At 33.5% G+C, this 27519-nt stretch overlaps 4 protein-coding genes across 10 annotated transcripts in view; 1 reads left to right on the forward strand and 3 right to left on the reverse strand.

Moving 5' to 3' along the window:
- LOC107035707 (ubiquitin-like modifier-activating enzyme atg7) overlaps nucleotides 1-3240 on the reverse strand; it is a 9812-nt gene extending 6572 nt beyond the window's left edge. Inside the window, exons 1-5 of one of the 6 annotated variants that reach the window (XM_015253258.1) lie at nucleotides 3162-3240; nucleotides 2868-3031; nucleotides 2725-2782; nucleotides 1881-2091; nucleotides 652-1163 (exon numbers count right to left, since the gene is read on the reverse strand). In XM_015253258.1, the coding sequence (XP_015108744.1) occupies nucleotides 652-1163; nucleotides 1881-2077 (709 nt within the window). In that variant the 5' untranslated portion in view covers nucleotides 2078-2091; nucleotides 2725-2782; nucleotides 2868-3031; nucleotides 3162-3240. Of the gene's footprint in view, nucleotides 1-651; nucleotides 1164-1880; nucleotides 2092-2647; nucleotides 2783-2867 lie in introns of all 6 variants that reach the window. The other 5 variants (XM_015253259.1, XM_015253261.1, XM_015253262.1 and 2 more) reach the window with 5 other exon arrangements.
- Nucleotides 3241-3725: 485 nt separating this feature from the next.
- On the reverse strand, nucleotides 3726-5829 carry LOC107035702 (UPF0428 protein CXorf56 homolog). Its single transcript, XM_015253250.2, has 4 exons — nucleotides 5488-5829; nucleotides 4701-4857; nucleotides 4122-4350; nucleotides 3726-4015 (listed from the first exon to the last, which is right to left on the reverse strand). Exons 1-4 carry the CDS (start codon nucleotides 5606-5608, stop codon nucleotides 3866-3868), a joined length of 657 nt encoding a protein of 218 aa, XP_015108736.1. The 5' UTR covers nucleotides 5609-5829; the 3' UTR covers nucleotides 3726-3865.
- On the forward strand, nucleotides 5753-12060 carry LOC107035701 (glutamyl-tRNA(Gln) amidotransferase subunit B, mitochondrial). The gene is made up of 8 exons (XM_015253249.2): nucleotides 5753-5976; nucleotides 6903-7050; nucleotides 8271-8384; nucleotides 8494-8666; nucleotides 8767-8915; nucleotides 10245-10806; nucleotides 11447-11570; nucleotides 11708-12060. Exons 1-8 carry the CDS (start codon nucleotides 5888-5890, stop codon nucleotides 11921-11923), a joined length of 1575 nt encoding a protein of 524 aa, XP_015108735.1. The 5' UTR covers nucleotides 5753-5887; the 3' UTR covers nucleotides 11924-12060.
- Nucleotides 12061-14011: 1951 nt separating this feature from the next.
- LOC107035755 (protein phosphatase 1 regulatory subunit 12A) overlaps nucleotides 14012-27519 on the reverse strand; it is a 40107-nt gene continuing 26599 nt past the window's right edge. For both annotated transcript variants that reach the window (XM_015253324.1, XM_015253323.1), the window contains 6 exons: nucleotides 26131-26314; nucleotides 25892-26001; nucleotides 24642-24713; nucleotides 19251-19574; nucleotides 17503-17598; nucleotides 14012-14092 (listed from right to left, as the gene is read on the reverse strand). In XM_015253324.1, coding sequence (XP_015108810.1) covers nucleotides 17503-17598; nucleotides 19251-19574; nucleotides 24642-24713; nucleotides 25892-26001; nucleotides 26131-26314 — 786 coding nt within the window. In that variant the 3' untranslated portion in view covers nucleotides 14012-14092. The remainder of the gene's footprint in view (nucleotides 14093-17502; nucleotides 17599-19250; nucleotides 19575-24641; nucleotides 24714-25891; nucleotides 26002-26130; nucleotides 26315-27519) is intronic.

Consider the following 27519-nt stretch of genomic DNA (forward strand, 5'->3'; position numbering starts at 1 on the left):
ACGCAAGAAATGTCATTTCTAGCACTACTCCTTCGTTATTCGATACTCCCACACGTATTTTGCTCCCGAAAAATCTTTGTTTTATGCGCAACAAGGGATAGTAGTTTATCGTTTCGGTTGTCTAATAATCACAGACAAGAAATGAACCCTTAAATGAAACAATAATAATGATATGATAGCAATCTTGTAATTTGGGGATAAAATATTTGTTGATAAATTTTCCTCTGTATGAGATATTTTCATCCTGAAAAGGCACCGCCTGGTGTGAATTATCCGCCTCTTGAGCCAAATATTTCGTTGCTGTCGAAAGCAGAACAATTATTCATGTTTGAGACTTTCAAATTCGAACCAAACAAATTCTTTTTTGGTCATTTTCAACGTGTTTGTTTTTCTCTCAGTGTACTGATGAGAATAATAATTGTTCAAGTGATCAAGTATTTCTTTTTCATATGGAAAGTGTAATATCGTAATACAAAAGATAAGTCCATTTTTTTCCCATGGAAAGTATAGTGTCCATAATTTTGCAATTTACCTAAACATCCATAGCTCATGGCAAATTTACCATTATGACAAAGGGTCGAAACGAGAAATTGGAATATATGTTTTTCCTAACTTTCTAAATATTTCCATGGCAATGTCAAATGGTTTTACCTGGTTCTGGACTATCACAGGGGTCGAAAAATCCAAAGATAATTTTTTCAGAGCCCTCAGGATCCGATTTTACCGTTTCCACCCCTTCCGATAAAGGGATTATCCTCAGATCTTCCGTTGAAGATGAGACAATGGAGAAGAAACATTTCGCCTTCGGGTCCAGAGCGTTGAAGTCATTTTTAAATTTTTCGAGAGCACTTTTTGAGAACTTTGAGGCGATCGGTTGAGGCGGTGACTGGTGGTACATCGCGGGGATGTTGAAGGGGGTGGGATACGCCGCCCAGTAGTGGAATCGGTATTTTTTTAGGTCTGCGTAAGAGAGCACTAAGAAGAGGGTCAATTTCGAGGGGTCTTTCAAGGCTGTGCCGTCTGTTATCGACTGCAGGAGATGTTGGCCGATGGTTTCGATGAACTTTTCCGGCTGAATCTGCCTGAAGGTTTCGAAGGTGTTTGTGTTTATGAGGTAGCCAGAACAGGGGACGGTTCCGTTGTGCGATGTTGTCTCGACGTTTCTGGAGGAGAAAGAGAAAATTACATTTTCGAACTGTTTACATTATGAAGGGTTGATGCGACTCTAATAATCATAAACTTCAGTTTGACATAGTACAACTCTTACATTTGAAAGCATAGGATTTCTGGGAACACAGAAACATGCACGATATTTCGCAGAAAAAACCCAGCGGATTTAATTGAAAATTCTATTGAAAAATTCTGCAGCTTTACTGAGCACTTTTTAATTAAAAATGCCCAATGGAAACTGTTTTATAGAAAAAATCAGTTGAATTTCATCTTCCGATACATCTTTCTATTGAGATATTTTCTATGGGAATTCCTCAACATGAATTTTGTAAGTTTTTCCACTCTATTTTTTTCTCTTTTCATAACAAAGAAATCAAACAAAAAAATTAGAAAATTTGACCTCAGAAATTTCTATAGAACATATCGTAATGGAATAAGTTGTATAGAAAATTGAACTCTATTGATTTTTGCTGTAGAATATTTTTCTCATTGAACATTTCTATTGAAAAAAGAAAAAACATAGATAAATTAAGAATTTCCTGAAAAGTGGTCAGCCAAAAATTAATAGAAAAACCTATGGAATTCCCTGGGGAATTCCATAGATTTCATAGATTTTTAAAATTGTAAAAATAGCATCAAGGAGAGAGAATATTCTATTCTATTTAAAAGAGAGTAATGATCCGAATTTTTGCGTTGATAAGGCACCTTACTCGTTAAACGACGTACAGTCCAGCAATAATGGGCTCCTCGTTTTCGTTGATCTATCCAGGCTGTAACTTGCCCATACTGATATCTCTGTTTTCTCTTCCAATTTGTATTTATCCAACTTCAGCTCGGCGAATTTAGCCCAAAAATTGGGATCTATTGCCGTTCGCAGCTTTGTGAATTTCACCATTTCTTGAGCCATCTTTTAAATTTATTCTGGGTTCACAAAAATAAATAAATTACGATTCAGTGTATTTAAAAACTTTTCAATTTTTTTTTCATAGTTTGTCAAATCAACACTCCAACTAGATAGTTAAAACTCTTTGTAAATTTGAAATTTTATCCATTAAAATTTAAAAATCGCTGAGGGTGGCAGAAATCGGGACAGTGGCAGTTACTGGGACATTGGCGGCCGGGGGTGGGTTGCTCAAAAAATTGAAATTGTTGAAATTTCATATCACATTGTCGTTTGCAAATATTGACCAAAAACAATTCAACAATTCAACAATTCAGTAGGGGAGGTTGGGGTAAAACGGACACTTTTGACTTTTTTTCAAATGTTAATGAGGGGTTGAAATGTTGATGAAATTTGATAATTTTTTTTCAATACAAAGAACAACTTTCCCTTCGTGATGAGCCTAAACTTAGCTCAATTGATAAATTTGTTTCTGAGTTATGAATAATTTTAAAAAAGTCTAAAGTGTCCATTTTACCCCATCGTCCCCTACAAAACACTCAATTTATCTTCTATTTTTGGCACCGCGCCAAATACCTCCGAGGAAGGCAGAGACCATCTCCCCAAAAAAATCTCTATTTCTCTTGAATTCAAAGATATCTAGAAAACATCACCTGTTTTGATGTCACTCCACACCTTCTGAATTCACTCTTTCTCAAAAAACAACACTACCTGCGACAAACCAATAATTAGTGTTCTAAAAATGTTAGCTCAAAAGAAGCTTATAACAATCCAGTCGATTGTAAACATAAATAACCTCAAAACTCGAGACAGTATTCCTAGAAATTTCGAAGTCAATTGTCGTAAGAATGCCAGATCCTTCTTTATCTCAAAAAGTCGCTGTTAATGAGGTACAAAGTACTTCAATTTATGCAACAAAGAGATGTTTCACAAGTGGAGTTCTCACATACATCCTTAATTCTGCAAAAATTAATAACTCAACATTCCGAGAATAAGTAAAATCCAAAATTGATAATCTTGTGGAATTGAACAGATGTTTTGGAGCAGTTCATGCTCCAATAACAGTAAACAGTATTTTGACAAGTCTCACCTCACCCCATCAAGGTGTCATGTGTGTGTATTACTCCCAACACTCTAGTCACTGATTTTTTTTTTTTTTTTTGCAAAACAGCTGTTATGACAGGAGCCATATTGGGAAATCACGTTTCGGAGCAAATATTACTCATTTCATTTTTTTGCGCTCCGAAATATTATAATTCTTAATAATAATAATAATAATAGTAATGATAATAATGATAATAATAATAATAAAATAAAAATAAACTATTTAATACTATTAAAAAAGCAATATCGTAATATATCAATGTTTCATAGTATTTTTAATACTATTTAATATTTAATATTACAAGTCTTGAAAAATATGAAAGAATAATGAATTTTTTATTAATCAAACTTGCAATTTTTTTGAGCGAATAAAAAACGGAGCAAATAATAACTGAAAAATATTCATAGAATTAGTAAAATCTGACGTTAATAATCTTGTGGAATGGAAAAGATATTTTGGAATAGTTCATGCTCCAATAACAGTGAACAGTGTACAAAAAACGATGATCATCTCTTTTTTCTGCAGATAAAAATAATTATTATTACTCGATTATTCATACGAAATTATAATATTCGATACAGACTATAAACACAAACAGAAAAACATTTGTAAGTTGCATTAGATATTTAACAAAATACGAAACATTTTTTCTCCCAAAGTTGTCTTCATCAATTTATTTTTAATAGTTATTAAACGTCTAGGAGAGTTCCTCGAGGTCTCGATCTCTTGGAGGGATCCACTTCGGGCGGCGGCATTGTTTTCCTTTTCGTCATTCCCTTTCGCTCCAATTGTTTCTCAATAATTCTTGCATTATTGGCGTAAGAATCAGCGACTTCTCTCTGTGAAAATGAAAAATGCAGATCAGTTGTGTTTAATTTATTAGCGAAAATGTTGTGCTATGAGGACAAAAGCAATTTCCCACTTGCTTTCTGGTGCAATACTCACCGCTTCAATTTCATCCTCCTCTTCATCTATAGTAGACACTGTGACCGAGCTGAATTTCCCCATATTTTTAGTGTGCTTGGTGACCATGATTTTCTTTGGTTTTTCAACAGCCACTTGATTGTATATATCAGTCATCGGGCCTTCTCCCGAACTCTTGATTACAGCTCCTTTCACCACGAACACAATATTCGCCGAAGGATCGTGCTTATAATACAACAACAGTCCACATCTAAAGTCAATAAAAAAAAATTGCATTGTAGACAACTCAGCAGTGAAGCGGTAAAACGGTTCAAGTCAATTTCGTCCAGGGCTTTGTTTTCGATGATTATCTCGGAATTTAAGGGAGATAGCAAAATTTTCCTAATTACCTTTTTTGTAGAGCGAATGAAGAGCTACAAAAAAAGTTAATACGAAAATCTCGCTATCTGCCTTAGATTCTAAGATATCCAGTGAAAACCGACGAATACTCAAACTTGACTTGAACCGTCTTTCCACTTCGCTGCTGATTTGAATTTATTCATTCAATATTTGTGATAATGACACATTCTGAATTATTATGGATTGAAGGGATTGATTTACTTCTTGCATTTCTGTCGATACTGCTTTTCAATTCCCTCCTGACGTTTTAAGAATACTGTTTCGTCCTGCTCACACGTCATCTTGTGAGCGCGTTTACTGCCATCAATCACTCGGGCTCCATCACGTTTTCTCAGAGGTAATTTTTCGATGGCACAATCTGGAAATGAGGAGAATAGTCAGCTCTGAACCTCGTGACCCTTATTCTGACCCTCACGACTCTCATGCTGAACCTCGTGACCTGTATTCTGACGCTCATGACCCTTATTCTAACCCTCGCAACCCTCTGACCCTCATGAATATGATTCTGAACCTCGTGACACTTATTCTGACCCTCTGATTGAGCATAAACCAACCAGAATGTTTCTATTCACATTAACTTTCGTTTATTAGAATTTATTAACCATTTTAACCTTCAAAATTCAAGTTATGTTTAGCGGATGTTGGGGTCAAACGGACACTTTTGACTTTTTTAAAAATGTTAATGAGGGGTTGAAATATTGATAAAATTTGATAATTTTTTTTTCAATACAAAGAAGAACTCTTTCCCTTTGTGACGAGCCTAAACTGAGCTCAATTGATAAATTTGTTTCTGAGTTATGAATAATTTTAAAAAAAGTCTAAAGTGTCCATTTTACCCCACTCTCCCCTACACAACTTTAATATTATACTCTTGGCAAATTTTATAGTGGCGAGTGGAGAAAAATGGAGTCATGCAAATTAACTAATTAACTGATTAATTAATTATGTTAAATATTGATTGTGGAGTAATAGTCTGCAATTTATTTACCAAGAATCAACGTCATCTGTCCACACAAACAATAATAGATGTGCAAGGGCTTCTCTTCACTGTACTCCTCCTGATCCTTCGTGTCTGAACATATTATACTCCTAGATACGACTTTCGGCATTTTTCAGGATTTTTTATCCACTTTTATATCAATTTCTTGGGTTACTCCAAAAAATAACGAGATGAAACGAGTGCAGCAAGTGCAGGTGTCAACAAAACGTAAATAAACACGACATAACCTCAATCACATCAATATTCGCTCGCATCGTCGCTGTGTCTGTTCTCATGTACCGCCCGCGAAAATGTGATTTTTTTGGAATTTTCGTCACAAGCTCCTAACCTTCAGAGCAATTGCTTGTTATTACGACGATTTTCGTGATTATAAATTCACTCTTGCAGGATGAGAGGTTTATCAAACATCAAATCACATTCAATCTCGTGTGGAAAATTGAGAACGCGGAGATTTGCTACGGAAGTGGAGAAGAGTTCGTAAGTATCAACTCAAAGACAGCAACAACAATTCGTGGAAAAAAATTACAAAATCCGTGCCCAATAATTTTAGTAGAAAGAATCTCTGGAGAAAAATTCAAATAGAAATATCGAAATATCTATTGACTTTTTCCTATCAAATATTTGGATTGCGACAATGGGTCATTCTAGGAGAAAATATAAAAATTCTTCTCTACGGATGAGACTATTTTTTATATGAAAAATCACTCATTATGAAGATAATAAAATAATCCTGATTATTCTAGGGCCCAATAATTTTAATAGAAAAAATCCAGGAGATAAAGTCAAATAGAAAAGTGGACATTTATTGAATTTTTCCTATCAAATATCTAGTAGAATCTGCGCAAAAAACAAATAAAATTTTAACGAGAGTTCCGTAGAATTTTATAGAATCCTCATAGAATTTCAATAGAATTTTCCAGCGAATTGGCTAAGATTTACTACTGAATTTTTCATAATTGTTTTTATGTCGAGAATTCCCATCCAAAGTTCAGCCAATAGAATTCGACTATTCGACTGTTATTTTATATAGTCAACACGGTATTCAACTGCTAATTTTTGATAATTCAACTGGTAATTTTTTATGTTGATAAATATATGGAAAACAACAGATTTCCTAGTCGAATGAGTCTCTTATTGAACCTGGGAGATGGATTTTGTCTGATAGTGCAATTCTCTTGGCCGAAATTTGGATGGAAAAATTCTTTTCCGAATACCACTCGAGGTTCAAAATTAATCAGGTATTTCCCTGATAATTTTAAAATTATACAAGACTTCCGTAGAATTTTATAGAATCGTCATAGAATTTCTACAGAATTTCAATAGAATTTTCCAGCGAATTGGCTAAGATTTACTACTGAATTTTTCATGATTGGTTTATGTCGATAATTTCGTTTGTTGTCCAGTAAAAAATGGAAACCTGTGGTTGGTCTCGAGATTCACGCGCAGATTTCAACGGCGTCGAAGCTCTTCTCTGGGGCGAGCACTAATTTTGGAGAACCGGTGAATTCTTGTGTTTCGTTCTTCGATTGTGCTACACCAGGAACTCTTCCGGTAGGATAATTATCTATATTCATCCGTGTTGGCCATCTTTCAGTGGGCAATGGCGAGCGCCAATTTTTTTTTTAATTTATTCAGCTATAAATAAATTTCAAGATAAAAAATTAATAGAACAACAAGACAATTCTATTGGATTTCTGTTAAACTTCCTATTAGCTCTTAGCCGGTTGTATTGCAATGTTCAATAGAAAATATTCTATAGAAAAAGGCAATTAAATTCGGCTTTTCGATTCAACTTACTCGATTGAAATATTTCTTATAGAATTTCTTTGTCTCAAACTTTCTAAGTTTTTTCATTCTATTTTTCTTTTTTTTTTCATCACGAAAATTAAACTAAAAAACTTATAAAATTTTAGGCGAGGAAATTCTGTAAAAAATATCTCAATATAATAAATCTTAGAGAAAAATCGAAGTCTATTGACTTGTCCAACATTTCATCTTGAACATTTCAATAGAATCGTTCAAAACCTAATAAAAAGTTCAACAGAAATTATTATTATTACATAATAATAATCGCATAAAATTTTTAGGTTCCAATTCTTAATTTTTCTCATTTATTCTATTTATTCTATCGACAAGAATAGAAATGGAATTTACGGCTATTCTTTCATTACTCGAAAAAATATATCGATTTTAAAACTTTCCGGAGACATTGAAAAATTAATTAATTAATTTATTTTAAGCCCACATTATTTTGCATTTTTTCATTTCTTCTCGTTAAAGTGAGATCGTAAAACTTGAAAATATGCATATGCTTCCCAAATTTGGGAAGAAAAAAGAGTAGTTCCAAGTTTCCACCGATAAAAATGAAGAAAACCAAATTTTTCCATTTTCTAGCCGATTATCCCTTTCTAAAAATGTTCTGTCTCCAATTCATGATTTTTGCTATTCAATGCCATTCATTACATTTATCATTCTATCAAAAGACAAGGATAGAAATCGAATTGATGGGTATTCTTTCAGTATTCGGAAAGATATTTAATGGGGTTACTCGTCGGTAGGGCCGTAAAAGTGCAGTTTTACAATTGCCAAAAATATATATATCAAGAATAAGAATGACTCGAATTAACTTAATCTGATTCTGAAGACGGAAAAGGCGAAAAAAATGAAATAAAATAATATAGTATAAACTAATCTAGTTTAGTCCAATAGAATTGTCTACCGAATTCGCTAGGTTTTTGATTAAACTTTTTCGTGTATATAATTATTGACAGGTGCTGAATAAAAAATGTGTAGAAGCTGGAGTGCTGACAGCCCTGGCATTGTCCTCACAGTTGAATGAAGTCTCACTGTTCGACAGAAAGCACTATTTCTACGCTGATTTACCAGTAAGTCGTCCTCTCGATTTGAAATTCCAGAGCCATGCACGCAATTCTACAGACAAAATTCCCAATTAATCAAACAATCGTTCCTCTTCCCTATCTGAACGATTTTTAGTCCGGTTACCAAATAACTCAGCAGAGAAAACCTCTAGCAGTAGGAGGAGAGTTAAAGTTCTCAGTTTTCACCCCTGGAATTCATAAGGAGCCTTACCTCAAGTCGTCAAAGTTGAAGCAATTGCAGCTGGAACAAGACAGTGGAAAAAGTCTGCATGAGGAGCCCAGAGGCAGGTAAATCAAGTGCAGGTCGTCACGATTTTCGTAATTTTTACGTAATTTATTTAACGATTTTTACGATTTTCGTTATTTTTTGTTATTGTGGAATTCGTAGGAGTCTTGTGGATTTGAACAGAGCAGGGGTACCTCTCATGGAATTTGTATTCGAACCAGATCTTTCTGATGGCGAAGAAGCTGCAGCTCTCGTGAAAGAACTCAGTCTTGTGTTGCAGAGACTGAATACATGCTCTTGCAAGATGGAAGGTACAAAAAGTTTACAATTTTTGCATGATTCATCCTTCAATTTTCTTTATGTCTATGTACTTTATTTGATTCCCCTAGGGGATACAAAGGACCTCCGTTCCTACATATATATACATACAAATTTAACAAAAAAAAAAGAAAAAACAAAAAGAAAATTCAATTTTCTTTATGTTGTTCATTCGTTTCTTATTGTCATTCTGTATTCTGCGTTGAAAATTTAATTATCTCGACAGCGAGTGTTTTAGGAGAAAAAAAACTTCTTCTCCAGCTGCAAGGCTTTTCTGCAGAAAAAGTCTTTGGACGTTTCCTGTTGAATCCACTCATCTGGATGTAGAAAAATAAGTTGTTCAGGCTTGTTGAATTATTTTTCATCACTTCATTACTTCACTGAGAGTGTTAAATTCACAATTTTAATCATAATTCCTACTCTTTTTTTGCCTTTTTTCCTTTCTGTTGAACATTTAATGATTACGACAATGGGTCGTTCTAGGAAAAAATATAAAAATTCTTCTCTACGTCTGAGAATATTTTCTATATGAAGAGTCATTAACATTTCCTTCAAAATCACTCATTATGGAAATAATGAAATACTCCTGATTATTCTAATTGCAACTAGAAATGAAAAATAGATGTTGTTCTATTAAATTCTTCATTGCTTCATCATTGAGATAATATTTCATTAATTATAATTATATTATAATTATAATTGATGATTTTTTTCATTCCACAACTTTCCAAAAATTGTTTATAATCCATGTACAAAATGTAGTTATTTTACAAATGGATGATTCTAGGAGAAATCGAAAAAACCTTGTCGACACCTGAGAATATTTTCTATATGAAGAGTCATTCCCATTTCCTTCAAAATCACTCATTTTCAAAGAGCGTTTTTAATAAAGATTAAGAAATAAGGCCGATAGAGAGGAAATAGTGAATGGATAATTTATCATGATAATTAACGATCTGACAGCCATTGACTACCGTGACAAATGACGACCTAACAGTCATTAGACACATAAAATTATTAATTTGCCATTTCCTCTTCATTGGGTTTATTTCCCAATATTATTAAAAAACGCTCTTTGAAAATGTTTAGCTTTTTTTCAACGTTTTTTTTTTATTGTACAATCGTAATTTTTGGAGACTCCAGGGCTACGTAAAACTGAATAGCAATCGAAGATCATTTAAGATTATTAAAATAAAAAAAGCAATCAAGATCGTGCTCGAAGGATAATCCACCCGGGCTTTAATTCTGTTAAATTCTCCATCACCTCCTCAGCGATATATTCAAATTGATGATTCTCCTTTCATTCCACGAATCTTCATCAGAGGGTGCCCTTCGTGTAGATGCTAACATCTCCCTGCACCGTCCGAACGACCCCCTGGGCGTGAGAACAGAGGTGAAAAATATCTTCAGTATCCGTGCAGTAGCAGCAGCGATAAAATACGAGATAGAACGACAAACGGCATTACTGGAAAAAGGTGAGAAGATCGTCAATGAGACTCTCTCGTGGGACGCTGTGAGGCACAAAACAGTCTCCATGAGGGACAAAGAGGAGAAGCAGGACTACAGGTTCATGCCAGAGCCCAATTTACCACCACTTCGTCTGCACCTGAGGAAGGACGAGAAGAACTATCGTAATCTGGTCGACGTGCCCAGGCTAAAAACCCAATTACCAGAACTGCCTGAGCAACTGCGATCCAATCTCAGGGGGAGCTTCAGTTTACCTCCACAGATTGCTGACAGGATAGTCAATAACGCAGTGCTATTTCAATTATTCGGGGATATTATGAGGGAGAATCCCAAGAGGAGCCCCAAGGCTGTTTCTAACATACTGCTGGGAGAGCTTTTGGAGTATACGAATAAAAATAAAATCGAATTGGATAATTTGTAAGTTGAAATGTTGACTTTTAGAGATGAATTCTCTACGCGGAGAGGCAAGTTGGATAAAAATTACCTAGACAATTTCCTCAATTCTGATTTTGACCCATCAGAGTGCAGTATTCGGAGTCACGTGATGCGTTTCACACTGATAATTTCCCCGGCTGCAGGGAAATTATCAGACTGACGATTACTTTTGGAGCCCTTAAATAGATAATATCAACCTTGAAATTTTTTGAGTAATTAAGTATCATCAATTCAAATTTTTAACTATTTTGATCAATGTAAGTCGAAAATTCTTGTAATATTGAAGAATCGGAGGACTGATGGCCATCCATCCCTGGCCGTGAGAAAGGAGGAAATGAGTGATTTTGGAATAAAATGTCAAGTGATTTTTTCTTGGATGAGAAAATTCCAATGTAAACTGTGAATTTAGTTGTTATTAACACATACAAATTTATTCTCTCTGTTGCGTTTCACAAGTTCACTACTGAACTGTGGAATTATCTCGAGAAAGTGGATTGAGACAAATGTGAAGATTTCATGTTATGCCTTGACATTTTCTTTAAAGTCACTCTTCATTGAAATGACTCGATATTCTGTACGACGTGAATAATCAATTGTTCAATTGCGTGTTTTCCACTTGCAGGTTAATATCACCGAGACAAATTGGGGAAATGATCGACTTGTTAGAAAGCGAAATCATTAATATAGCTACAATTAAAAAATTGTGGGAGATATTGAGGGAAGATTCAACTGCTTTGCCCACCAGGGTAAGACATTTTTAGTAATTGTTAATTCAACCTGAAAATTATTAATTTTTTAAAGAATTCAGTATAAAATTAATTTCTCGTGGAAAGAAACATGAAAAATTCAATTGTCACGTTTTTTTCCATTTTTTTCTACGCAGATCGTCGAAGAGAACGGATGGGAGCAGATAAACGATGACGATACATTGAGGCAACTGTGTCAATCAGTCCTCGATGACGATCCGTCATTATTAAAAGCGTTCAAAGCTGGAAAAAAGAAAGTGTTCCGCGCAATGTTGGGTCCAGTTTTTAAACGATCAGAAGGTCGAGCCAACATGGGAAAGGTTGTGAAAATCCTGCAAGATTTATTGAAATAGAAAAGAAGTGTTAATAGCTGTAAATAAAAGAAAATAAACATGAGTAGTGGAGTGTTAAAACAGGACAAATCAATTCAGTAGTGAAGCGGTAAACCGAGTTAAGTCGATTTGGACTATTAGCCAGTTTTTGCTGAATATCTCGGAATCTAAGAGAAATAGCAAAATTTTTCTCATGACTTTTTTTATACCGCTCTATGGGCTCTACAAAAAAGGTCATGACAAAAATCTTTCTACCTCTTTTAGATTCCGAGATATTCGTCAAAAACTAGCCAATAGTAAAAAAACGATTTAACCCGGTTTGCCGCTTCGCTACTGAATTGCATTTTAACATTAGTTGATCGTTGGCATTTCCTGTTTTAACACTTCATCACTGAAATGAATAATTAATTTCTTAGTTGACTCATTATTGGATCCTCCCTAGGCAATCCTAGAATTCTAAATATTCTGAAAATGTCTTGGAATAAAAATATGACAGGAGAAATCAATTGCATTTAAGCAGCAGTTTTTGGATAACTGCATAGTTTTTCCATAAATTTGTCACCAGAACCCTTTTCATGGCTCCGGTTTTAACAAAATTATTCCTGAAAGAAATTTCTCCAAAAATTTCCAATTCATGAAAAACTCATCATTAATTTTTAATTAATTAGCTTTATCCTTCTTCAAAACTATCACTGGAATAAAATGAAATCTGAATCATCTCATAATTCAGAAGTGAAGTGGTAAAACGGTTTAAGTCGACTTATCTCCCAATTGAGTTTTTGAGGAATATTTCCGAATCTAAGGGAAATAGCGAAATCTTCGTAATTACATTTGTTGTAGCTCTCAATCGGGTCTACAAAAAAGGCTATAACCAAAATTTTGCTATCTCGCTTAGATTTCGAGATATTCATTGAAAACTGGCCAATAGTCAAAATTAACTTGTTTTGAGATCCTGAAAACACCCTCGAGGAAACACATTACAAAATTTCTTAAGAAATGTGAACTACAGATTTAAAGCTAATAGTCATAATAACAGCAACAAAGTCTAGATAACTACAACCAAAATCACACAATCTGCGATAATTGGAGGCTGTTATCAGTCGTTTTCTTTTTTTTGTTTTTCTTATCCATGTCAGCTGAATGAGCCCGAAAATGGGTTCCAAAGCTTTAAAAAAAAATTAACTTGTACCGCTTTACCACTTCGCTATTAAATTGAATCCTGCGCAGACTATGCCAATAAAATAGTAACACCCACGGAGTATTATCCACTCATCCCCCTCGAATTCACCAAATAATTTGTTATCTTTTTGTTAAATATTGTTGTATTTAAAAAAATGTACATTGTTCATTCTTCAGCTTACAATGTGTTTAGCTACGATTTCCTTTTATTATATAAAAACAATCACCATAGTTCAAACGCCCATATTGCAGTGTACAGTGACGTATAATTTTATAAATAACGTGAACATTTGTCATCCTAAGTTACTCGCAAATCAAATTCCCTCCTCGTAGCGAAAGTGATAGAAAAACGAATAATTGTTTTTTTTAGTATTCTCATTGCTTCAGATCTTTGAGAAAAAATATGTATCTACATAATTACATCGAGTCTTTACAAAGTATTTAACATTCACAGTGTCGTCAAGTGTTCAATCAATACCGATGGTTTTAAACTTTAAAAAATCGTCGAATTTATTCATAATTTCGTTAATCTTTACAATGTCGATATAAAAGTTCTCGATTTTTACTAGCGACTGAGATATCAGTGAAGGCGATTTCATGTTTCTTCTGAAGTAATTGTCATTTTAATTTTAATAACAATTTTATTTTCACAAATAATCGCCTTTATTTTGCCTTTGGCACAGCCACAATAGTAACTGACTCTACATTTTCGTTCGAAATAAATTAAATTATTAACACAAAAAATTAATCAATTTTCTTCATAATAGCAGGATGTCAACATAGTATTAATTGATGTTGAATTGTTAAAATATGGATAAAGTAAATAATACAATTTAACAAATAATCATTTGCAGCCTTTCCCAAAATTCTAATTTTCTCATTTTGTCTCTTTGGATGGACCAAAGATCATTGATCATTCATTTTTTATTTTGAAAGCTTACTGATAACTCTTATGAGAGCCCCGTTCTCGTCCTTTAGCCTCTGGTTCTCGCACTTCAACTGCTCCAGCATCTAGAAGATAAAATAATAACATTTTTCCTCTTCTCGTTGATTTCATTTGTCAGGCGACAGAACAGAAAAATATTAATTCAGCTGCTGTAACACGCCCTAGATTACTTTCAATTAATTAGGGAATTGGTAAATCATTCGGAGTTGACTTGAAAAAAAAAATTTTTTATTTAACAAATTTCAATTTTTTGTGGGTTTACGGGAGGTCTCAGAGGTACGGAATTTTTTCTTTTCAATCCATGCCGGACGGTTCATGCAGTGGGGACTCCTCGAAGTGCCATTTTCATAGAGATTGTTGTGAATGAGAACAAGCAGAATAAAAGAAGAGATTTGGGTGAATTAGGTTGTTGCGAGAAATTTGTTTATTGAATAAAATGATAAAATACGAAAATTAGATGAAGAAAGGCGAAAGGAAATTAGTTTATTTTAAAAAATGTTGAAAAATTGGAAAGGTACGGCGAATTACGGAAATATCTGATTATGATGTCACAAAACAGAATTTTTCAATTGTTTATAAATTATGAATTTTTTGGTATTGATCGAAATGAAAGAAAAGTGTCTAATATTTTTGATAAATTTTTTTCAATGCGGAAATATGTTAAATCCTTTTCCGTTCAAATTGTGTTGTTGCGTGAAACTTTTTACTGACTAAATCGATGAAATACAAAAATTAGATCAAAAAAATTGAATACAAATTTTGTTGTTTTAAAAAATGTTGCGAAATTTCAAAAATACAGCCACTTGAAGAAATATCTGCATTATGACGTCACAAAATAGAATTTTTCAATTATCTCTAAATTATAAATTTTTTAATTCATTCATTTCAATTCATATAAACTATAACTTATTAGTTCTCAATTTTATTGAAAAAAATGTTCAGTATTTTTCATCCATTTCCATAACCAGCAATGAGAATTACCTGAATTATAAGAATGGCACTGCTATGAGGGAAACTTAATATTTATTTGAATTTTTTTGTGGAGATTTGATTTTCCCTTGATATTGTCTCGAGAATGGACAATTTTAATAACAATTTCCTGTCGTTTTCTCCTCAAAAATTAAAAATCTCAAGCTGTAGTTAATGAAATTACAGACAATTGAACGTTCAACTTCCAAAAGAAGAAGGGTTTTCGAAATAATTGGAAAAAGTTTCGTTCTTAAACTTTCAACAGAAGAGACCTCGAAGAATAATGAATGGGAGAAATTTATTGAATTAAATTAACGATTTCGTCACTCTGGGATTGTCTTAATAGAAAATAGCATGCATCAAAATAATCCAATATTTCAAACAAGAATTGCTGAAATAAACTGAATAACTTCCACTTCAATTTTTCGAAAATCTCTAGCACTTTTTTCTCCTAAAATACCCATCAATCTAAATAAAATGACTAGAAAATGCGGAAATGTAGTTGGATTCAGTCCACTATATTAGTAACAAACTCTGAAAACGCTGGAACGAAAAAAAACAACTCAGCAACTCAGAAAAAACTCAGACTTGCAAATGAAAAAAAAAAAAACTCATGCCAAAAAACGTGTATTTTCTTCCTCTGGATGAAGCCATGTGCCTTGTCCCAAAATTAACTCATGCGCATTGGCGTGCCGCTAGAAGGTGTTACGATGATGGATAAATAATGAGTTACGATATACCACTATTTCTTAGATCTATCTGATTGTTGAGTGAGTTTCAATGATATTCGATTAATCGTGAATGAAACACTTTAATGAATAATTATCATGATGTCGATGGGTTGGTATTATTTAAAAAAATCAGTGACGAAGTGAAAATCATTTCCTCATCCCGTTAATTGCCAAATCATCTCCATAATGAATTAATTGAGAATTACGAAGAACATGTCAAGAGACTTTTGTCGTAGAAAAACAAATCGTTCTTCTGAATTCACCCACCATTTAAATGGTCAAACAGTCAACGAGATGAAAAACCCACACGTTATGCTTTACCACTTCGACACAAAGATGATTCTCTTCGTGTTAAAATTAGAGATGAAACGAGTAACTGGTGAACGATGAGAGTAAAGGTTTAATTTTGAAATAATTCCACGCAGCTTAGTATTTTTAATAATGAAATGCTTCCAAAATGTATTTTAACATTTTAATATTGAATCAGGGTCATCCTAGTATAGTCTCTTTCTAAATTTTAACTCAAACTTTACTATTGCCTCATGAGTTCTGTATAGAAGTGAATACCAAAGCACTGAATACTAAATATAAAACTTTATCAGTGATAAAATTGATGTGAACATTTCGGCAATGTGAAAAAACAACAATTAAAAATTTTAAGAATTCAAATCTATGATTTTTTATGAATTGTTTATTGATCTGAGCATTAAATGTCTAGAGAGATTTTCAACTATATTATGAACGAAACAATTCTCTTGACATTTTCCCTAGAATGACTCAAGCAAATGAACCATTAATAAAAAAAAATGTGAAAAATTGACTTGTCCTATTTAATTTCTGTAATTTAAATTTTATTCATGATCTAAACAATTAAAAATCATAAATATGAATTTTCATGAACTGTTTATTGATCTGGGAATTAAATATCAAGAGAGATTTTTAACTATAGCTTCAAAAAAACAATTCTTTTCACATTTCCCCTAGAATTACTCATCAAGAAGATGAATAATTATTCAATAAAATGTAAAAAAATTGACTTCACACTTCCCTTCACTTTCCCTTTTGCTTTCACTTCACTTTTTTTGTCTTCTCTTGACTATTAAATTCCAGTAATTAAAATCTGATTCATGATCTAAACAGTTAAAAATCATAATTATGAATTTTCATGAACTGTTTATTGATCTGGGAATGAAATATCAAGAGAGATTTTTAATTATATCTTCAACAAAAAAATTCTCTTCACATTTCCCCTAGAATTACTCATCAAGAAGATGAATAATTATTCAATAAAATGTGAAAAATTGACTTGCACTATTAAATTTTAGTAATTAAAATTTTATTCATGATCCAAACAATTAAAAATCATAATTATGAATTTTGATAAATTGGTTGTTGATCTGGGAATTAAATGTAAAGAGAGATTTTTAACTACATCTCAAAGAAAAACAATTCTCTTCACATTTCCCTTCAAATTATTCATTAAGAAAATGAGCCATTATTCAAGAAAATGTGAAAAATTGACTTTTACTATTAAATTTCAGCAATTAAAATTGTATTCGTGGTCCAAACACATTAGAAATTATATTTACAATCGACCTACTAGGATTCCCTCGGGAAAAAACGAGAAATAGAAAGACGTGGTGGTCAATGAATTAATGAACAAAAACGTCTCTGTGTAATAACGTAAATTTTTTATTGATACTTTGTTAAACGCAGATGCTGTTGGTTTCTGTTGTTTTGTTTTTTGTTTTTTTTTCTTTCATTATATCCTTTACCTATTTAGTAGTATTGGTGAGTTTGGATACGACGCGGGTAAGTGCCCGATTTTCGGCTTTCAATCGCTCATTTTCGGCTTTGAGCTTTTGCAATTGCTGTAAACAGTGGAAACAGTTAGCCCAATAATTTATCAAATAGTTCAAATTTACACCTTTTCAATATTCAAGTAAAGCCCCCAAGACAACAATGAAAAATAAAAATTTAACTCAAAGGGGGAGGGGGACAAGAAACAGATAACGAAGAAATTCACACGAAAATGCTCCTCTCCAAACGTTTCAATGAAACTAAAAAATAAAGTCGGAAAGAAAAGGTAAATCTCTCAGATAGAAAAAATTCGAAGTTCAGAGCGTGAGAGAGACTCAAGGCGCATCGATGCAGCTTTATTCTTCAATGAAAAATAGATGCAGTAATTCGTGAAATAAAATGAGGAAAAAAGATAAGCCATTGCGACCAAGCCCTTGTACCCTGGAGTTTAACGTAAATAATAGGTAAACGAGATGAAATAAAGTGAGAAAATCTTGCACCTCGATGCATACAAAACAGTTTTGAAAAGAAAATCATTCGTGCAGACCTATTCATAATTAATATTCGAGAATATTCCAGCAGTGAAGAGGTAAAACGTATATTCTAGAAAATTCCAATCACCCATGATTAATTACATGAGCTTCAAGGTATGTGATTAAAAAATTGATTTTGATGATTTTCAATGGCTGCATTTCTCGTGTGTAAGTCGTAATAATTGAAATTTTTAATAACGAGATCAAAGATGACAATTTGATGAATTTTTATGATTCATCACGTTATTATTCAAGTTGATTAGAATCAATATGTTCTTTCCCGTCTACGAATTTCTATAGTATTACTAAGGAGAAATTCGTGGGAAGCGATGAAAACTTCTACTGAAAATCCATAATTTTTTTTTATTGCTTTAATTTAGATATCTTGTCACTTTAGTTATTCTTTCATCTTATATCGTATAAAAATCGACTGTTATGTCGATGGATTGGATCTGGTCTGTGTAAAAAATTGAAAAAACTATGAAATAGTATATGAAATGTTGGAGAGCTATAAATTTGTAAATTTTGTATATGACTACATGTACAAGTTTGGGTTTTCACCTTGCTATGGGAGAGTTTTTCTCTTGATAAGCAATAAATAAATAAATAAATAATAATAATAATAATAATAGACAGTTTAATATATAGTAAATTATCTGAAATCAACTTTATTTTGTTACGTGTTACCTTTTCGCTACTGTTTTATTTTGAGCCCAATCATTACTGTGGGGTTTCCGAATTTTTCAATTCGCACATGTTTTGGTGCAACGAATATGTTGACGGAATTATAACACCGGGAATTTTGAATAAATTCAACATCTCAGATGAAAATGTAATCTCAGAAGTAGTAAAAAGTGATAAATGAGATTCCAAAATTTTCGATAATTGGCTAATTATTTCAATAAATGTTTATGTTGGAATATCTCCTACACTATTTTCTATGAATTTATATAAATAAAAATGAATATTAAAAAAAATATTAAGTTTACATAAATTTATGAACAAAAATAGAACACTTCATTGTCATTTTTCATCTGAAGTTCCGTGAAGTGATGGAGAATAAAACGAAATATAATTGAATGGCATGTACACTGAATGTTTGTATTGCCGGAGTGCACAAACAACAAGATAATCTGCTGAAAGCTCTGAAATTGAAAAATAAACTCGAGAGAATATAAAACATGAATTACCTTGAGTTCCTCCTCCATCTCCGAGAGCTTCCTCTCCATCGCTCGTCTCTCCCGCTTCTCAGCCTCCGACAAGGCAGCTTTATTCTGATTACTTTGGGCCTTCTCCAGCAAACTCCGTGTCTCCTTCAGCTGGTCATCCGATCTCCTCAGCTTGTCTTTCAATCTCTCGTTCTCCGCCTGCGACTCCTCCCAGAGTTTCTTGTAATCCAATTCTCCATTTTCGGAACTCGTGGATTTTGTTCTACTTGGGGTGGATGGGACCTCAGAGGAGACTGACGTGACTGAGCCGAGGCGGCTCGATCGACCGGAGCGTTCATTTCCACTCTGGAAGAATATTCAAGTCTAGATGTGTTTTTACCCAGAATTGAAATGGGCACCCAAAAAACAATATTTATTCTGAGAATTATGATCTCAAGTTGAGGCTTTCTGAAATCCCAAATCGACACTGCCACAAGTCTCAAGTTGAGACTTTCAGAACTTCCCTTAAGGGTGCCAAGTGAATTTGGCGATGACTTTGAAAATTGACATTCACCAACAAAGTTATAATTTTTTTAATTAATAGTATTAGACAGATGGTGAACATCGGTGACAATTTTGAAATTTTAGAACTTACGGATATCGAGAAATTAAATAAACAAAATCAGTCTTATACACGGCCTCTTATGGAGTTTTGATTAAATTGAACTTTCCAACCCCCTAGGAACTCAAGAAAAATTTGAAAAAAATTGAAGATATGGGGAATGATGTGTTCAATGTGATGGCGACAAAAAACAATGGGGTACCGGGGTGAATAAGAGAGATATTTCAACCCGCCGTACCCATTTGATCCCATGGTTTCTCGAGGTTCATCACGCGAAATAGAGGATTTTCCGCATTTATTTTCTCGATGTCTAGTTCCGTTTGGGGGTTTGAAATTTCGTCGGATGGATGAATACATATTTCTCCAATGATGGAGGGAAAGAAAAAATTTTTTTTGAATCTTTTTTCAAATTCACTTGGCACCCTTAAGGGGAGACGGAACCCCTTTGTCTACATCAAATCTTAGAATTGTTTTCTCCTACAATTATTAATTTCTATCTATGAAAATACTTAATCGACTCGATTATCGCATTGTTGAATCAATGAAGTAGTTTAATGAATAAAAAATAATAATTGCAGGGAAAAATACAATTCTAAAGATTCATATAAACCCAGGGGTTCCGTTTCCCCTTAAGGATATCCAAGTATTTTGGATTGTAAGTTGGGGAAAATATTTATTACGTTCAAAAAAGTCCTTGGAGCCCTCGAAAATTATGATTTACATGTAAAATCGTGAAATTTCCTGAAATTTCAGTGGGAATTTTCCTCATCCAAATGTCAGCCATTGCACTATTCGCCTGTTATTTCATATAGTCAACACGGTATTCAGCTGATAATTTTTGATAATTCAACTGGTAATTTTTCATGTTGACTATTTGTGGAAAACAAAAGATTCCGTGGTCGAGTGAACCCCTGGTTGGAACTGTCAGATGGATTTTGCCTCATAGTGCAATTCTTTTGGCCGACATTTGGATGGGAAAATTCCCTGCTGACTACTACTCGAGCTTCAAAATTAATCGAGTATTTCCCTCAAGGTTCCCTGCACACAAACGAAGTCGTCAAGTCAAGAAAGCTTCCATTCGGAAGCGACAATATGACGCAATCCCGAATTGTAAAAAATGTCGATAAGCCCTAAAAATCGAATATCTTACAACATATCCCTCCGACCCAGCTAGACTCTGCAGGCTCGAGCTCCTCGAGCTAAAGTCCGACGAGACCTTAGACTTGGGCCTATTGAAGCTCTCGGCCTTTTGCACACCCCTCCGACTGTTAACGCCGGAGCTATTCCCACTGCGATTGGAATAATTTGAAGAATAGCTGGTGGAGGGCACAGCGAGATTCAGTGAACTGATGGAGGAATGGGACGGGAGGGTCAGTCCTCCGTACCCCGAGGCAGTGCCACCGTAGGTAGTGTAAGGATTCTGATAATTCAAATTATTAATCGAATTTGTGTACGGATTCTTGAAGTACGAATTCTTGGACGATTTGCTCAACGCCGAGGGGCTGTAGGAATTCGATGGCGAAATCCCCAAGAGGTTCGAGTACGCCGATTGATTGGGACTGAATAATCCCGCGACACTCCTCGGCCTATTCCCAAATATGGAACTGCCACTGGCCGATGCCTGCGCTCGCAAACCCGCAGCAGTTGTCGGCTTAGACTGAGTCCTTTTTCGGTATGATGACATTGTGTCTATCGATCCAATCACAATTATTTTCTTTGGATTTTAATTACGCGAGGCACTTCATTCTGGAGAACTATTTCACATGAAGGGAATTAACTATTGCAGGAGTGAAGTGGTAAGATTTCTGTTGATTTCGTAATTATCGCGGGGATAAGTGGTTTAGGAGGGCCTGTGACTTGCCATGAGACACAAAATTTAAAAAGAAAATTTTAAAACAAAAAAAATCAACAGACTTCTTCAGTAGCTCATTAAATTCACTATCAGAACTTTGACAAAACCATTTTTTTGTGAAATACCTAATTACTTTTTAAGAGTGTCAATTGCTTGAGATTTTTTTTTCTCTATAGTTGCAGTCTATTGAAATTTAATAATTTGATTGCATTTTTGCATCTCGACAGGAAGTCATTTTGAAAAAAATTATTTTGTAGCTCATCTAATTTACTACCAGAAATGTCTTTCGATAAAACGAATTTTTTTAAGGGGAAAATTATTTTTTACGAATCAATTATTTTCTTTGGATTTTAATTACGCGAGGCACTTCATTCTGGAGAACTATTTCACATGAAGGGAATTAACTATTGCAGGAGTGAAGTGGTAAGATTTCTGTTGATTTCGTAATTATCGCGGGGATAAGTGGTTTTAGAGGGCCTGTGATTGCTATAAGACACAAAATTTAAAGAGAAAATTTAAAAACAAAACAATTCAACAGACTTCTTCAGTAGCTAATTAAATTCACTATCAGAACTTTGACAAAACCATTTTTTTTTTGTGAAATAATTACTTTTCAGGAATCTAGACATCGATATAATCAAATGTTAAATAACGTTAAATTTTGAACTATTCAATTAGGTAATATATCTCAACCATTTTTAAATTATTAAATTCATCATCAATTAAATATTCCGAATTATTTCATCAATCAATAATTGAGCTCGGAAGATTGTTTAATCAATATTTAGAATATTAAGTCAATTGACCATTCCATATTATCAATTATTTACTTAATACTCAATTGAAAAGGTGGATCATCAATTATTTTATTATTTTTCCAATTTCAATGAAGATAGATTAGATTAGAATGGAGTGACTAGGCGCACAAAGCGCCCTATTCCGCTTAAATCTATCAAGATCTATTGTAGCGGCCACTTGATCAAGACTGAATGGTTAGATCATCACCATTCTCCCCGACCGGGAATCGAACCCGAAACCTCTCGCATGTGAGGCAACCCTCTTACCCACTGCGCCAGGTCGTCGGGGTCAATGAAGATAAGTAAACCTCAATTATTTTAAGGTGTAACTTCTCTTAATATTAATCATCTAATGATTGATGCCGATCCCTGACTGGAAACGTGTGTTGACAAAACCAATTTTTTCACATGAAAAATATTCATTATTACAGAAGTGAAGTGTTAATATTTCTGTTGATTTTGTACATCGAAAAGACTCTTTCTGTAGCTGATGAGGAAAAATATTTTTAGACAGATTGCACTCTATTGAAATTTTTTCATTTATCACGAAATGGAACGAAAAAAAGGATCTGAAAAATTCGTTTAATTGATGAAATTTTCATTAATTGTACATTTACCTCTACAATGAATCATCTTAAAAGAAAGTGTCAAAGGACTTCTCACATCTAACGGAATTCTCAATAAAAAATTTCCCCATCCTGGAGTCTCAATTGACTCCACTTCCAAATAACTGCTTAATTATACAATTAAAATCGTGGTATGTCACGTCTTTGATTTCTGAATTTTGCATTGATCACGAAATGAAACGAACTGAGTATTTCCAGAGAACACGAAAAGTTCTTTCTAGCGAATGAAACTTCCCACTCTCGACATTTTCTTAAAAAACCACTCGTCATCGCGAAAACTCCAAACCCATTAAAACCTCGACAATCCCCACGTAACAATTTCAACCCCCAATTTCTCTCAATTGTGCATCTGCATTCACCTCAGAAACAAGTGACTTCAGAAGACCCCATCAACAGACTTTTTTCGCAGACGAATAAATTGTCAACAAAAAAATCTTCTGACTCCTCCCCTAAAGCCCCTGCAATAACCACAATTTTCCATTCAACAAAACGTTAAAAAATCAGCGTTCAATGCTATACCACTTCACTCCTGATTTATTTTTTCCACAAGCACAATTGAATTCAAATGAACCCCAGAAATTCTCATTCATCAACTCCTTTGTTCAATTTCCCTCGATTCCGATAGCCAATCAATCCACAAACTCTCGATTTAAATCATCAAAATATATCATTATTATCCCGATAGATCTCCTATCACTGACAGCAAGTGTTTGACTGATGTAGACCGCCCAGTAAAACTTCCACAGTCATCAGCCAGTTTTCGTATTTACCCCCACGAAAAATTGATTCTATAAATACCATCTACACACGTTCAACGCTGAAGGTTTTTTCGTTGCGTTTCAAGGCGCGTATTTTCGATTCCAACGGCCCTTGGTCTTCCATCATCACCGAGATAAAAAATAAATAAATAAACAAGAGAACCAGAAAGTCTCCCCTCGATTTAATTAAAGAGAAATAAAACGATTGGAAAATGTCAGGGGCTCGAAATGTCGTTTCGATATTTCAGGGTTCATCGAACGTTCAATGACTCAATCCCATCCTTTTATTCATTTTAATTCCATTGTTTTGCGTTCCTTGGATGGATATGGGGTCAGTGAAGTCTGTTGACTTTAGGGGATAAAATTAAAACGTCCAGAAATATATTTTTTAGTTTCATCGAGGGGGAATGATCGATGGAGAGGCATTTTCACAGGTTAATTTTTCGACAATCGTCACTGAGCATTGTAGTTATTTTTAATACTACGTATGTAAGAATAGGGGTTAATCTCGCTTGTAGTTGACCCAAAAATAACACATAACCAGTTGGTTGAGTGTAAAATAGATCTAGTGTTATGTAGTAATTATCGTTGAGGGATTTTGATTCTAGACGGAGTGTCTGCCAATGGCTGACAATTTTTGGATACATTTCACTGAGTTATTAGGGGCGATGACAGCGGTGTGGATGTAAATATAAATTTTTCTCAATGTCTTCCAAATTTAAAGGTGCAGAATTATGAGAGAAAATTGTCTGGGGGAGTGGGAATTTTATTGTATTACCTCAGTCTGGTTATTCTTCGCCTCCTCACTCTCCCCGACACTAGATCCATCCTGCTTCTCTGGATCTATCTCCTGAAATAAAATGAAAGAGAAATGAAATATTATAAATAACACATGTGCATGAATGCCGTCGTAAACATAAAATTACGAAGTCTGGGGCTTTTCACGAGCACGTGAAACATCCAGAATTTCAGACCAACGAAACGGAACACCTAGATTATATTAATAGCTATCGACTCATGACGTCAGTCTGCGATTTTACTTATAACGTATTTTTGGGGATTATTTTGGGTTTGAATGGACATTCTTATTCTTCATAACAATAAGGAATTTAAATTGAGGTAAGGTCATGGGAATTATAGTTAAAATACGATAAGTTGGTGAATTGAGACGTCTCATTTTGCCCTTGAAATGATATTTGAATTCTCTTTGCAACAAAAAATAATCTTTCATGAAAATAAAAAAAGAATTAGACGAATGAGACCTGCAATTTCAAAAAATAATTAATGAAGTGACGTGACCAAATTTGTAAATTTTTGTTTTGAGATCAGTTTTTGTTAAATATATTGAAATCCGAGAGTGATGGGGGAAATTCCATTTCATTTTTTTTTATGGAGAAAAATGGGAGAAAAATAGACGATCTTCTTGGGATTTCGAGCTATTCAGTAAGAACGAAAATACTAGTGTGAATATTGATAATAGAATGGCAATACTGAAGATCAGTCAAATTTTCGTTTTGAGATCAGTTTTTGCTGATTTTTTCAGAATCCAAGGAAAATAGTAAAATTTGTATTCAGACGTTTTTTGTGGAGGAAAATGAAAACTACAAAAAAGTTTTATATGAAAAATTTGCTATCTCCTTCGGATTTCAAGATATTTAGCAAAAACCGATGTACGAGAATGTGAATATGAATAACGAATTGATTTCGTTTTGACACCAGATAATAAAATTTTCATTCAAACCTTTTTTGTAGAGTAAAATGACAGTTACAAAAAAGTTTCAGATGAAAATTTTGTTATCTCTTTCGGATTTCAAGATATTTAGCAAAAACCGATGTACGAGAATGAGAATGTGAATCTTTATTACACTACATTTTTTTAAATTTTCACATTCCTCCACAAAAAAGGTCTGACCGAAAATGTCTCTATCTCCTTTCAACTAAAAGATAATTAGCAAAAATTAATCCACTCAAGTGTTTCGAAATATTTTCTCAATTTTTGTTGTTATGAATTTTTATTTTATTACTAACATCCATGTCCACGTGAACAACACCCGTCGATCTTCTTTTGGGTCTCCTTCGCCTCTGAATGACCGCCTGTGTAGCCTGGGCATTTCTACTGTCATTCTCCTTGTCTTGTTCTTGAAACAAAAAATAAGAGGAACGATATTTTTAATGAAGAATTGAGAATAATCTCCACTGCGTGGACCATTGGTGCATCAATTTCAGTGAATTCGAGAGATGGTGGGGCATGATGATGGGATAATTACCTTTGTCCTCAGGTGATTTCAAGGATCGTCTGAGTGGTAGGGTAACGGTTGCGTCGGCTGTACCAGTGGTAATTGTTTCCACTGGTGCTGAACTGGGTCTAGGTATTCCCGTTCCACCTGAAGGCCTTCTTATGTATGCTGTTGTTGTATCCGATGATTTATTGTTGGCGTCTTCCAACTGAAACTGTCGTGGGAATCATATTTAATTTGTTTTCCTTTTGTAATGAAAGACACTCCAGTTGTGAAGTGGCAAAATGTTAAATTTACTTTTTTTTAAGAAAACTTTTTGGAAAATATTTTGGAATCTGAGAGAAAAATGTTGTAGGAAACTTATGTGTGAAATTAAATAAGAGCTACAATTACCCGTGGAAATTTTACTATCTTCATTGGATTTAAATATATTTTGTGAAAAGTCAACTGTTGAAAAAAAATATGAGGCATTTTAACTGCAGAACAGGTGAGTTTCAGTATTCCTTAGATACAGAGATATTTTGTAAAAAGTCAAGCTTTAGTTCAGATTAAAATGAAAATGTCTCTAAATCTTAGAAGATGAAATGTTTCAACGTTTTTTTTATTCAGTAGAATAAAATCTACATTTTAACCGCAGAATAGGTGATTTTTTTATGAATATAACATTTTTTTGTTGAGACTTTTTTTGTTCAGTAGAATGAGATTTGCAGAAAGATCCTCATGAAATTTTTTGTATCACAGATATTTAGTAAAAAGTCGAGCTTTAGTTTAGATGAAAATGGAAATTAATTAATTACCATCTGTTTCAGTTTGTAGTATCTGCCTCATAGAAAGATGGCAAAACTTTAAAAATTTTTTTTATAAAGTAGATTCAGATCTGCATGAAATAATCGTTATGAAGATTTTGACGTGTCCTTTGGATTTACTAATATTTAATGAAAAGTGGACTGTTGATAGAAAATTAGTCATTTTAACCGCAGAACAGATGATTTCTTTACGAATATAAAAATTTTTTGTTGAGACCGTTTTTGTTCAGTAGAATGAGATTTGCAGAAAGATCCTCATGAAATTTTTTGTATCACAGATATTTAGTAAAAAGTCGAGCTTTAGTTTAGATGAAAATGGAAATTAATTAATTACCATCTGTTTCAGTTTGTAGTATCTGCCTCATAGAAAGATGGCAAAACTTTAAAAATTTTTTTTATAAAGTAGATTCAGATCTGCATGAAATAATCGTTATGAAGATTTTGACGTGTCCTTTGGATTTACTAATATTTAATGAAAAGTGGACTGTTGATAGAAAATTAGTCATTTTAACTGCAGAACAGGTAATTTCTTTACGAATATAAAATTTTTTTGTTGAGACCTTTTTTGTTCAGTAGAATGAGATTTGCAGAAAGATCCTTATGGAATTTTTGT

Source organism: Diachasma alloeum, unplaced genomic scaffold, assembly GCF_001412515.2.
Source record: "Diachasma alloeum isolate Michigan unplaced genomic scaffold, Dall2.0 Dall_scaffold_00200, whole genome shotgun sequence".
In the NCBI taxonomy this organism is placed as follows: Eukaryota; Metazoa; Arthropoda; class Insecta; order Hymenoptera; family Braconidae; genus Diachasma; species Diachasma alloeum.

Bases quoted from the DNA above. Each gene is read 5' to 3' on its own strand.
- LOC107035701 (XM_015253249.2), top strand. From the start codon at position 5,888: ATGAGAGGTTTATCAAACATCAAATCACATTCAATCTCGTGTGGAAAA. The intron at 5,977-6,902 runs GTAAGTATCAAC...TTTGTTGTCCAG, and splicing joins ACGGAAGTGGAGAAGAGTTC to TAAAAAATGGAAACCTGTGG. The intron at 8,385-8,493 runs GTAAGTCGTCCT...AACGATTTTTAG, and splicing joins ATTTCTACGCTGATTTACCA to TCCGGTTACCAAATAACTCA.
- LOC107035702 (XM_015253250.2), bottom strand. From the start codon at position 5,608: ATGCCGAAAGTCGTATCTAGGAGTATAATATGTTCAGACACGAAGGAT. The intron at 4,858-5,487 runs GTAAATAAATTG...CCTCATTTCCAG, and splicing joins ACAGATGACGTTGATTCTTG to ATTGTGCCATCGAAAAATTA. The intron at 4,016-4,121 runs GTGAGTATTGCA...TCATTTTCACAG, and splicing joins AGGAGGATGAAATTGAAGCG to AGAGAAGTCGCTGATTCTTA.